The sequence below is a fragment of the Pocillopora damicornis genome, chromosome 14 (genome assembly GCF_964200805.1).
Source record: "Pocillopora damicornis chromosome 14, jaPocDami1.2, whole genome shotgun sequence".
Taxonomy (NCBI): domain Eukaryota; kingdom Metazoa; phylum Cnidaria; class Anthozoa; order Scleractinia; family Pocilloporidae; genus Pocillopora; species Pocillopora damicornis.
In genome coordinates, this window is record NC_142683.1 from 8,515,092 (window position 1) to 8,527,357 (window position 12,266).

Sequence of the window (12,266 nt, forward strand, 5' to 3'; positions counted from 1 at the left end):
CCGCATATTTTGTTACCGCTGGCGCAAGATTTTCAGCAATTTTGACGTCACGTGGAAATTTATTTGCATTGCTCCACATCGAAGATCGCGAAGTCAAGGACTTAATCTTTTGAACTCATTAAACTTATCGATCTCCTCGAACTAGAGGACGCATAGACAAAAAAACACAGTTTTATTAGTAAGAAAGGAAAGGTATAAGTCAAGAGAGAGCAATGTTGATTTCTGAGAGGACGGCCACAGTAAAAAATGTGTTTGTTGACATGATCTCCGCGGGCCGTTTCCAAGTGTTTATTTGGTGACAAGAACAATGACAGATGGTATGTAAGTCTTTTCAAGCAATTATATGTGCTGTACTGCTCACCCACCGTGTATATACGCATATACATAGTCAGCTTCAGTCAGCTAGCTTTGATTTTATGTGGTTTGAACGCAAAATTAGTGCTAAAAACATAGGTTGGAACCTCGTACGTATTGTTTTAATTAGGAGTTCAGGAAACAATACACAATTTTACCCAAATCAGACATTCAGTTATTAAGCGCAATTCTGGATTGTTACTCCTTTTGGGCTCTATTCTGTGTGACTATCGAACTAACTTGGCTATTAATGATGGCAAATGGAAAGAGATAAGTTTCTACAGAAACTGTGATGCTGCGTCGGTGGGAGGGGGGGAGAGATAGTTTAGTTTTATCAACTGAATTGATAAATGATAGTGAATTGGCCATTGTAAAGAGTTACTTAAGCTGACATTTAAAACATTGGTCTTTCGTCCGAATGAACACATAAAGGCGACAATAAAACTATCAGTGACAAAGGATTTAACTTCCAGGCCAAAGTTATAGCTTGTTAAAAGCTCAGCCTCAATGTAAATATGTTCTCTTAGGATTGGGAGAAAGTTGCTTTTGTGGTGAATTTTAATTTTTTTCTGCAAAATAATGGCAGATATCAAACAAACTTATTTTCTGGGTTTTGTTTTTAGTTTGCTTATTGGTTTGCTCTGGCTCAATTTGAAAAGAAGAGTTGTTTGGTTTTATTTGATAGTCAAACTCAATTGAACACAGATGTATTACATTCCTGTTACCCATCTCAGCCTTGTCTGAATATTGACTTCTCATTTAACTTGACATTTCAGTTTGCGGCTCTGTATTCTTGATCTTTTATTCCCCATCCATGACTTCTCACTCATTATTTCTTTTGAGTTTCTACATAACTGTAATCATACATGGAGTTTAACACAATGAAAAGTAAATAAATAATTAAACAGGAGCCTTCATTTGACACAAAAATGTGCTAGTTTATTTGTCCACGGACATGATGTGTTTCAAAGTGCAAACAGTTTTCTGAAAGCAAAGCTCAAGGAAAACTGTGAGCTTTGAGGAACATATAAATGTCTAAGAACAAATATATAAGCATATTTTTGCACCAAATGGAAGCTGTTGTTTTTAGTATCCTCCAGTATTTTTGCAACACACTGGTAAAATGTTTATGAACTGTTTGCTACATGTGAGATGTTTGCTTTTGCATTCTCTGGTAGAACCCTATGAACAAACAGACATGTCGCTTCTTTTGCATCAATAGGTAAATGCTCTCTCATCTTAAAATAAATTATCATAGTTGTTACAAGGTTTGAAAATTGGCGAATATCACCAAGGGTATAACCAATATTCCTTAGTTTGAGCAGGGGTACAGTCAATCAAATGTGATGCATCTAGACCAATGTCACACAAGCAAAAATATTTGATGGATTACAATGTATAATGGTTATTGTTGTATCTCTCTGTTAGTACATCTGCTATGGTTCATCAATTTAGAAGGCAGTATTGTACTCTATGGCTTAGTAAATTCAAAGTTTGTTTGAATTGAAAATTTCCCACTTTGTCTAAACTCAGAGATATTAAAAATATCTTACTATCCTTTTCTCAGTTTGTACAGTAAGTTGTGGAACATAGTTTTATCTGCACAGATTTATGGCTTGAGTGCTTGGTGCTTGGGCCATAATTTGAGTGAAAAAAAACTAGTCAGTAACATACAGAACAGACCTTGAACTAGGTTAGTAAGAGGTAATTGGTAGGCTGAGTTTTAACCATAGATACAGGTACATATTGAATTTACAATGGCTTTGTCCAATCACTTTGTCTGTTTTCCTCTTTTTTTAACCTTTAACCTTTAAGATGTACCTGGTCATTATGATGATGTTACAAAGTTTTATAGTTCATCTACACTGCTTAATCTTTGCCATAGTTCTCTTTAAGGTTGGGAAAAAACTCACACAGCATAATCTTTAAACTATGACGACAAACCTACAGGAAGCTTTAATGTTTGTGACTCAAGAATAATGATGAGGAACAGCAACACAAGTAGTGTTACAAGACAAGTACACTTTGCAAATGGTTTTCCACCAAAGGGTCTGGTGCAAGCTGTAGTTCCCTACCAACAGTCAACATCAGCTGTGAAGCACTATGTCAGCTTGGTAGGTTTTCATATAATCTGCGGTGAACTCATTTAGTTCCAGGACTGACCAATAAGTATTTTCTCCCTTCAATATATTTGCACCATCAAGCAGACAATGGCAAACATGAAAACATACATATCTCCTTTGAGAGGTGTTATGTAATAGGTAAAGGTAGAGGTAAAGAATCTGTTCCTACCGACGAATCAGCTCAATGTTGACCGACTGTCAGCTGACATGCTGGCAACCATTTATCCTTCCAATATATAAGATGTGTTGGTGGTGTGTCAGTGGTGTGTCACTGGTGTGTCACTGACTTTGTTTGGGCCTTATTTATGCAAAGCAATGCTAAACCTTCCTTTTCCACACTTATCTGTAACATCTTCTTTGGAAAACTTTCACTCGCGATATGAAAATGAATTATGTCCTTTTGGCCACCATCTTGTTTGTCATGTTATTGGAACCCAGGAGCTAAAGGAGCTGGTTTTTTCAGTGACAAAACCCTCTATGAATAGAAGGCATCATCCAGTGCCAGCAGCAACAGCTTCTTTGTGAGGTGAAGTCTTTTAACAACTGGAAGGAGTCCACCCAGCTGCTTCCAACATTCCTGCTTGATGGTTTTTTTGGCTAGCTAGGGGTTCCCTAGCCTCTCCAAGGTGCTTTGAAATGTCACCTGATTGACAATTCTCAGCTCCGCGATACCCAGGAAGTCCCTAATAGTGTTACATGCTGTTCCTGCCAGTCTATAGGCATTATTTAGGCTGCACTTCTTCTCCTGGAGAGGGTGGACAGCACAACTGCGTAGCATCAATGAATTTCAGCTGGGTTGTTTTGGTGCACCTTCGAGAAGCCTCTTGGTTTGCAGTTTATGGTACCTCAGGATTCTGCAATGCTCGGAGCTGCCATTCGAGGGCATTAATCTGCTTATCCTTTTCCTTAATCTCCTCTTTGTAGGCAGCAACACGCTCCTCACTTTACTGCCATCTCGTCAGCATCTTGCTGGGCCTAATTTAGCTGCTCATCCTTGTCTTGGCAGCTCTCTTTTAATTCATCATACTGGGCCTTGATAGTTTTGTAGGCTTTGCCGAGTTGCTGGTTTTTTTGTGTCAGCTGCCTACAAATGGCTTTATAGTTTGGCTCAGTTTCTGGAGACTTTGGCTGTTCTACAGCTCTCTTTCCTATTTTCTGCCTCAGCTGGTGCCTGTTGACAATTTCATTCATAACTGTCACCACTACATGAGCTGCACATAGCTAAACAGTGCATTCAAGTGTGACCAGCTTGACCACAGACAGTACAGATCGAGGGATCTAACATTCCATTAAGTACCTGACTACATCTTATGTTCCTATGGGCTATGCAGATTTTAGGGAGCAAAATCTCATGGCTTACCAGCCTTTCAAAACCTACTAAGTGGGTAGTGAGATCAATCTGTTCCAACAAGATCCTGAATGCTGAAATTAAACTTGGAGGTTTAAGAAAGACCATGGAGATAGATGAGTCCAAGTTTGGTGACAAGGGTAAGTAGAAGAGAGGGAGAGTATCGGAAGGTCCATGGGTGTTTTCGGGGTTGTGGAGCAAGGGTAGCAGAAAGTGCTGGTCTTCCGTGTTCCCAACAGAACTAGAGAGACACATGTGCATTATCTTATCACACATCCTTCCTGGAACTACCATCTACTCAAATCAATTCACTCTGTACATACCACTCAATCAGCTAGGATACATCCATCTATTGATGATCACTCCAAGAACTTTGTTGAGCCTGACAGTGGTGCACACACCAATACCATCAAAGGCGTTTGGGCCTTGATCAAGAAGAAGTTGAGGTGCATGTGTGGTACTTTGTATGAGTACATACTGAGCTATTTAGATGAGTTCACCTGGTTCAGGAACTTTGGAAGACAGCTGCTTGAAGACATTACCAAACAGTTTCCAGTGCAGTAAAACTGCAATTAAAAACAGCTCCTTAGGAGCCACCACAAAGTCAGTGATCAATAAAGATTTTTTGCTTCCTAATCATGCTAATAAACAAAAAGTAAACATGTTGGTGAGATCAGTGTCAGCCGACATGCTAACTTCCTCGGTTAAGTACCCTTAAAAAAAAAAACCCAGGAGAAGACCTAGGTACTAGTATTTCATTCTCAAAATGGTGGTGAGTTAGATTTCTTTTCCTACGAAGTTGATCTTGCCTCCAACACTATGTAGTGTTTTGTCCTCAAAATGGCAACGATGTAGAGTTCCTTTTCTCATATGGTCAATCTTACCAACGCGTTGGTCGATCTTACCAACATGCAACATGCTGACTCCTTTGGTATCCAACCCTTGAAAAAAAAAGAAACTAGGAGATGACCTAGGTATTAGTGTTTCATTCTCAAAATGGTGGCGATTTAGATTTCTTTTCCTACATAGCTGGTCTTATGCATTCGATCCTACCAACTCGTCTATAGTGTGTCAGCTGATGCGTCAGTAGTGTGTTGGCCAACATGTTGGTAGTGTGTTGGCCAACATGTTGGTAGTGTGTTGGCCAACATGTTGGTAGTGTGTTGGCCAACATGTTGGTAGTGTGTTGGCCAACGTGTTGGTAGTGTGTCAGTAGTGTGTTGGCTGACATGTTGGCTGCCATGTTGGCTGACATGTTGGTAGGATTGGATTCTTTACTTTTATCATGAACATTATAAGAAATGTATGGCAGCTGCACTTAAGAATAACCATTTGAACATTTCATCTAGTGAAATGATCCTAGTCATCAATCATCCTGTTGTTGGCAAGTGACTCCAGCTTTCCAACATTATGGGACTAAATACTGTACTATTAACACAAGCTTCTCTTGTTTTGATAAGCTTTTCTTTTTACCACCAAAAATTTGGCATTTGTACTTTCTATTGTGGTGTTCTTTATTACAGTATAACAGCACTGTGAAAGTAACACTAACAGAAAATATTTAAAAATCTCATTGTCTTCTATTATCTTAGGATGAAGTTTCACCTGGCCGGATTAGAAGAACACACCGAACAATTCCACCTCTGGCCATGGGGCGTGGTCAGTTCTGTAGCATCAGAGCTAGACCAGAAGATGAACGATATGTAAGGCACTGCTTATGGATCATACAATTTTTTTAACTATCTTGTGTGGTATTAGAAATATACAACTGTACATTTAGTAACAATGTGGGCATGGCATTCTAAACAGGATTCATTCTGTGATTTTCTCTTCTGGACTCTGGATAGCTAAAATCATACTAGGTTAAACTCTTCTATTAATTCACTCTTTTAATTTTGCTTCTTGATTTTGTTTCATTATTTGTAAAAAGAAGAGAAGACCAGATCCTTTCAAATTACCCAAGGCTGCAGAGAAGACTGGATTTTCTGCTTCACAAATTAAGGTTAGAAACAATTATGTTCAGTGCTGATGAAATCATTCAGAGTTTTCATGAACTTTAGCACATTTTGCTTATTTCATGCCCTGATTTGCAGTCAATCATTAAAAGTGAAGCCTGTATGCTTTGAAATACATGTCTTTGAATGTAATATTGCATTAGTACTAACAGTAAGTCTTTTTTTTGTTTTGTTATGATATGTGACAGCATGCTAAGCCAAGAATTTTGAGAGCATGCCATTCAACAGAGCCAGCAACTCCCTCTCCTGTCACTACCCCAGTCTATGATGCGAGATATTCAACAAGGTAAGTCCCGAGAGGATGATGTATAAAGTATGTTGAACTTGTTTACTTTATTTGTGATTTTAAAATCAGAGCATGTGGATTGCAAATACCTGGACAATAGTTGTTAATACAACAGTACCATAGTATAAGTTGTGTTTTTTTACTGTTTATCATTCCCCTACAGTATAGAATGTTGACCTTATTCAGCAATTCTGTGCTGAATTTTTTTTTAAAACCTATAAATATGCAGCAAAAGTTTCTAGGAATTATTTGCAAGTTGTGCAGTCAGTCAAAATCAGCATCAACACAGTACAATTCTAGCTGTGCATAACAAAGCATCAACTTACTGTAACATACAATATTGTATAACACCATATGGGTTATTATTTCTGACAAGAAGGTTCAGTAGCCTGCACAAAAGAAGCCATCAGAGCAGGTGGTGAAGATTTATCTTGATTAACCATGGTTATTGTTGGAAAATGGTTATTGCTCTAAGCTAGTACTTTCTAAGGCTTCGGTGATTTAATTGGTAAGGATATAAAATTGTTTGTAGTATCTTTTAATTCTGTGGTAAATCACTAGTCTTAAAGTAATCTTGGTGATTATGTAGAGCAAGTAAGAAATTTCTTATCATGGTGTTGGTTCATATTTTCCAGGAGAACAGTTTATTCCAATCCACCAAACAGGCCCCAGGAAAGTGATCTTGAAGATAACTTTGTGCTTCCAGCAGAGCTTAACTCCAAAAATAATAAAATTATATCTGATGTTGAAAACCAAACCATTCAGGCAGAGCTTGCTGGGCTTGAGGAAGTCTATCAACGAGTATGTCATGTAAGTGAGCAACATTTTTTCACTTCCATAAATATAAGACTTTACAACCCCTCCTGTGGCTTGTGAAGATGAGTTATATTACTTGTAAGTGGCAGAGTGAAATTGTTGAAATTTCCATGTACTAACTTAAAGGATGTTTCTGTCAATTAAAATTAATGTTAACATTGAAGCTCTACAGCATACAATTTGAAAGTTTTTTGGTTTATTGTGTTACCTTGTACAGGGAAGAATAGAGTCTCTACACAGTCTTATGTATCCTAGTCGAAGGGATACCAAAAAGGGTTTAGTGCAGTACATTAACACTTCTGCACCAGTGCAACTTAGGTAAGAAAACTGTCTGACTTTTAACTGACTAATGATTGATTGCATGTATAATGATTTAAAAGATAAATGGACTAAGTTAGTTTGATTTGTTCCCTTCTGTATTTCTTACCTTTTTGTTGTTTTTATGAGGTCTTAACTCTAACCAGAAGTGATTAAAACTTGGCTGAAGAATTCAGCCTTGTGGAAGGGGGTTATTTTCCAAATTTAGATTGTGATTTTTATTGAAAGGAGGGTATGTGATATAATGCTCATTTGAAGTTAGAGATAAGGATGATTCTTTCTGTTCAGTGATGTTTTTTAGCTACCACAAGACCTCTTTATTGTTATTATGTCTGAGTCAAGTTCTTTTGGTGTATTAGTGAAAGGAGATCCTTGCAAAGTTAAGGAGATATTATTTTGTCTGAATATCATATCACATTCAAAGCTGACCTGGGAATAATTATTTTTAAAGGACACCACAGATTTCTCGGTACTCCAAGAAAGCACCTGCTGCTAAAAATCTGAAATATAAAGTGGAAACAGATACAGCTGAGACAAATGATATGGGAGAGACAAAGAATGGGGAATTACAGGGATCTAGTTCTGCTCCTGATATAGAAAACAAGCAAGAGTGAGTGTTAGGTTAAAGTAGTTTGCGAAGAATATTAATATACAGTGATATTAAGAGTAGATATTGGGTTAGACATGGTGGCATGATGATTAGGAAGCTTGAGTGTAGTCTGAGTGGACAAGAGTCCAGCTCTGGCTATTTTCATCATTTTCTTGGGTGAAACACTAGCACTTAACTCTCACATTGCATTCCCAAATATTAATATGATTAATTACTAAGAGGGAAACCTGAAAAAATGCTGGCAATTAAGCTGTATCTTATCCAGGGAAGAGAGCAATGCCCATATTCACTTCATATTGTGGGACTTGAATTTGTTATGGTATAATTTAATCAATAGAAGAAATACTGCAATCCTACAGACTCAACTACTCTTTTAAATAATTTGTATTATTCTTAATAGGGAGCAAATCCTTAAGTCAGTACAGTAATTATCTTCAATAAACCTGCTTAAGCCCACTACAGTCTATACCTTAGCTCACCACTGACACAATATCACAGTTTTCTCCAAATTTCCTTAATGAACAATGGCTCTCTCTGGTTAGCTTTCCAAACAGTCGTTCACTTCCAACAACTACTACTAACTAGTATTTCATAACTGAGTCTTTATATACATATATACATTAACTTTACACAGTATTCTTGAACATTCCGGAAGCTTACATGTACAACACCACTATTTTGATAACATTACATCATTATTACCTGACCTAATAAAATGTTTCAGAAAGTTCCATCATGGTATGCATGTCAGCATGACTAAGCATTCTTGAAATTTGTAGATATTTATCTTACAATTGTTATCCATAACAGAGTAAGCACTGCATGCTGATACTAAGAGCCACACAAAATTGTCCAAAGGTTAAGGTGGCTCTGAATCATTAATCATTTTTACAGACTAAATTAAATAAACATAGAACTAGTAAATCCAAGGGCTTATGAAACCAATCAGACAAAATTTTTTCTGTTTTTTTTTTTTTTTTATTTTGAATTTTTATTTTGCTATTCTGTTCAATTATTTCATACTTTCTCTCTCTTTTGTTGAAGGAACAATGATCGTCCAATTCTGATCCCTCTTCCATATGTCAGATCAGATGTCAGTTTAACAACAATTACAAAACAGCAAAATCAGACTTACCATGTACCTTACATGTATAGCAGTAGGAATACCCAGGCAGTCCTGAGGCAGCCTTCTACACTCAGTAATACTGCAGTACCTGCAGTCATAAACTTTAATCCAATGAATATACCTGAACTTCCTCACTCAGGAGCAAAGAATAGTATACCTAGTAGAGGTGTTGTCACAGTAACTTTAACAAACAAGTCCAGCAATAGTACAGAAAATGTGGGTCACAATCCTATGCCTGCTCCATATGTCTCCCCCAGTCCTTTTAAAGGCACCACACCCAATCAGACACCAGCAACACCAGCATTAGTTGTTGGAAGGAGTGACATGTTAAACAAACTGGAAGTTGAGAGCGTGGACTCTGCAGTGGATTACTCTGTTCATGGAGTTCAGGAAAGCTTAACCAATAATCAGGGAGAAGAGAAGACAGCTTCAAATCAGACAGAAGATGCTGCTAGCAAAAATCTTGATGAAGAAATGGTGGCAAGTGAAATTAGGCTAAGTGTTACTACAGAGGGAGGCCTACAGGGTGGTGTGGAAATTTATGATTATACTAAAAGAGGTAGATGTTTTGATATTATTATCTTGGTTAAATAGTTAAATTTTTTACATAACCTGTAGGCATGCAAAATGTTTTATTCAACTAAAGGTAGTGCATTTTTGCAGCATTTTTGCAGCGTTTTTGCAGCATTTTTGCAGTATTTTATATGTGGGAATTTTTTCTCTGGATGGGGAACTTAGAGTGTTTCTCTGTTCTTTTTATTCTTACTTTATAACTATTTTATTGAATTCACTGAAGTGTACCTGCTACTTGCAGTTCCTCTGTTTTTGCCCAAAAAAATTATTATTTTGTTATCTTATTTCACTGTAAACTGTGGTTTAACTCTTTTACTGATAAAATCTGAGGAGTGTACAATACTATTCCTTGGTACAGGTAAGTAATTTAATGTTAACAACTGAGTTGAAAATTGAAAATTGGCCAATGTAAAGGGTAAAAAAGCTGACACTTCAAGCATTAGCCCTTTGTCAGAGCAAAGTCTGACAAAAGGCTGACGCTTGAATTGTCAGCTTTTTAACCCTTTACGGTGGTCAATTTACGTTTTTGACTTAGTTGTTAACACTAAATTACCTGCTATACCCTCCCATTGATGCAACACCACAGTTTCTTAAGAAACTTACCCCCTTTATTCACTTGGTACAGGTAGATTGGGTGACTCTACAGTCAAACAAAAGGCACAGTTAAATTAATACTTTTGAGTGTTCAATGAACAGCTAGGTCTCGATAACAATTAGAGTTCCAAGTGTAATCATCTGCCATGTGATGTACTTTTTGTTCATGGAAAATTATGAGACCATCACATTTGATAGACCTGTGAACTTCAAATATCATATCATTAGTTGATTCTTGCCTGGAACATTCTTCCTCAATTTGGAACAATTATGTTTTTTTTAGACATTGAGAGTGAACGACAAGCTGCAAAACATCTTGAGGTAAGTTACAGGCTATATCTTTCTCACTGTGTGAAATTTTCTCTGTTACAAACACTTAGTTGTGACCAGAATGAGTAAGTAGAGCCAAAAGAGTCAAGCAGTCTGTCAATTTATTTTAATCCAATTTTCCAAAGATTGGGTGTCATTTTCACTTGGACCTTCTAAAAAGCCTATAGTAATGTTTTCTTCAGATATGGTGATACTGTTGCATACTTGGCCACAAACTGTATGCCATTCACTCTATCTGTGTTCACTCCCTTAAATATTTACTTTTTGAGAAAAACTTAGCATTTAATTAACTAGAGAATGTACACAACCTTACTAACTCCATTGTTAAAACATTTCTATTATTTTTTGCCAAAAAAAAAACACCCATGACAAGTAAGGCTGTGGGAGTTTCAACATGGGCATTTTCTGGAATATAAAGGGTAATCAGGAAAATATTTCATAGCCAAGTCAATTTATGTTTTCAAACAAGAGCCCTTGTAAAAGTTCAGCTGTGTTAATTGAGACTGAAACAAAATGAAATGTTATGTATATTGTTTTAGCAAGAACCAAAAAAATGACTCTTACGTAATCACAATAACCATGAAACATTGTGTAGTGATGAGTTGTGTACACATTTGTCTTTTTATTCATTAACTTTACAGGAGTTTGAGAAAATTGGAGAGAAACATATAAAAGAGTACAATGATCTTCTTGAGGAGCATCAGCATATTTTGGATGAGGTCAAACAACTTGAACAAGAACTTCGCAAAGAGGAAATTCAATAGCCAGATATTTTTATTATTAATGTGTCACAAGAATTAAACAAAACACAGTCTCCCATGAATAGATTGTTTCACTAGCCACCAGCCTTAATCACCTTGGCCAGATTTGTTTTTCTTTTGCATTGAAGAATTTTTACCGAAAGTAATTTTTTTGCTCCATTTATATCTAGCTCCTACCCCTCCTCCTCCTCCTTTTTTATTGTTAGTTAGCCACAGTATTAAGACAAGGAAATAATTTTTTGACCTTGATTTTACCAAATTTATTAGGAATAAGGAACTTCTTCATTCAGCTCAAGGAGACATGTCTCCTTGAAGCTTTGATTATCAGCTAATTATTGTCAATATTTCAATTATTAGAAACCTATAGCACAAACTTTTTCATTTTTCTTTCAAAAACTCTATTAATTAGGAAGTGGAATATAAGCACAATTTAAAATGCTTTATAAGTGTGAGAAAAATACAATTCGAAAGAAACTTTTCCTAAATCACAAAATAATTTTAGTACTTTAAAGGGAATTAGTTATGGGGGATCTTCAGAGTTGGTGGCAAGATTTATTTGTTAAAGAAGCTTTTTCAAATTTAAGTTCTGGATTAGTGATTGTTGTCTATTCAGTATCCAAAATACCATCTAGAACTTGTTCTAAGCACTGTATCTTCTTGATTCCATTGCCTGATCAGGACGACCACTTAACGTTTGATGCAGAAAACTGAAAATTGTAATTAGAGGCAAAAAATTTTTAGCAACTGCTAAATGATTGATGAGATGATTTTTTGAAATTTGCATCTTTCTAAAAGATGTTGTGTAACATTTTAAGAAATACAGTGCTAGGATACATTTTGGTATTAATATAGCATTTGGTGACTAAGCTTCAAGATCCCTCCACATGATGGCATGAATTAAAACTATCTTGCTATAAATCTTCTTAGTATTATTTAAGACAGTGAGAAATTTGCAATAAACTGTGTAACAATGCTAGGACTCTGAATATCTTTCTCAACATGATCTTGGCTT

General features: G+C 36.4%; 1 protein-coding gene and 1 pseudogene across 8 annotated transcripts; both read left to right on the plus strand.

Annotated features, from left to right (window-relative positions):
- Positions 1 to 20: 20 nt before the first annotated feature.
- LOC113677332 (uncharacterized) lies at positions 21 to 12,227 on the plus strand. Of its 8 annotated transcripts, none has more exons than XM_027194140.2 (12): positions 54 to 317; positions 1,533 to 1,576; positions 2,240 to 2,468; positions 5,418 to 5,528; positions 5,756 to 5,827; positions 6,029 to 6,126; positions 6,762 to 6,936; positions 7,160 to 7,260; positions 7,712 to 7,870; positions 8,915 to 9,555; positions 10,447 to 10,484; positions 11,135 to 12,227. In XM_027194140.2, the coding sequence occupies exons 3-12, from the start codon at positions 2,334 to 2,336 to the stop codon at positions 11,255 to 11,257; spliced, it is 1,653 nt and encodes a 550-aa protein (XP_027049941.2). In that variant the 5' UTR covers positions 54 to 317; positions 1,533 to 1,576; positions 2,240 to 2,333; the 3' UTR covers positions 11,258 to 12,227. The 8 variants fall into 8 exon arrangements, with proteins under 8 accessions (XP_027049939.2, XP_027049943.2, XP_027049937.2 ...); XM_089192997.1 differs by having other exon boundaries at positions 63 to 317; positions 2,251 to 2,468; XM_027194138.2 differs by lacking the exon at positions 1,533 to 1,576 and having other exon boundaries at positions 21 to 317; positions 2,251 to 2,468.
- Positions 3,655 to 4,522, plus strand: LOC149034298 (uncharacterized; annotated as a pseudogene).
- Positions 12,228 to 12,266: the final 39 nt, after the last annotated feature.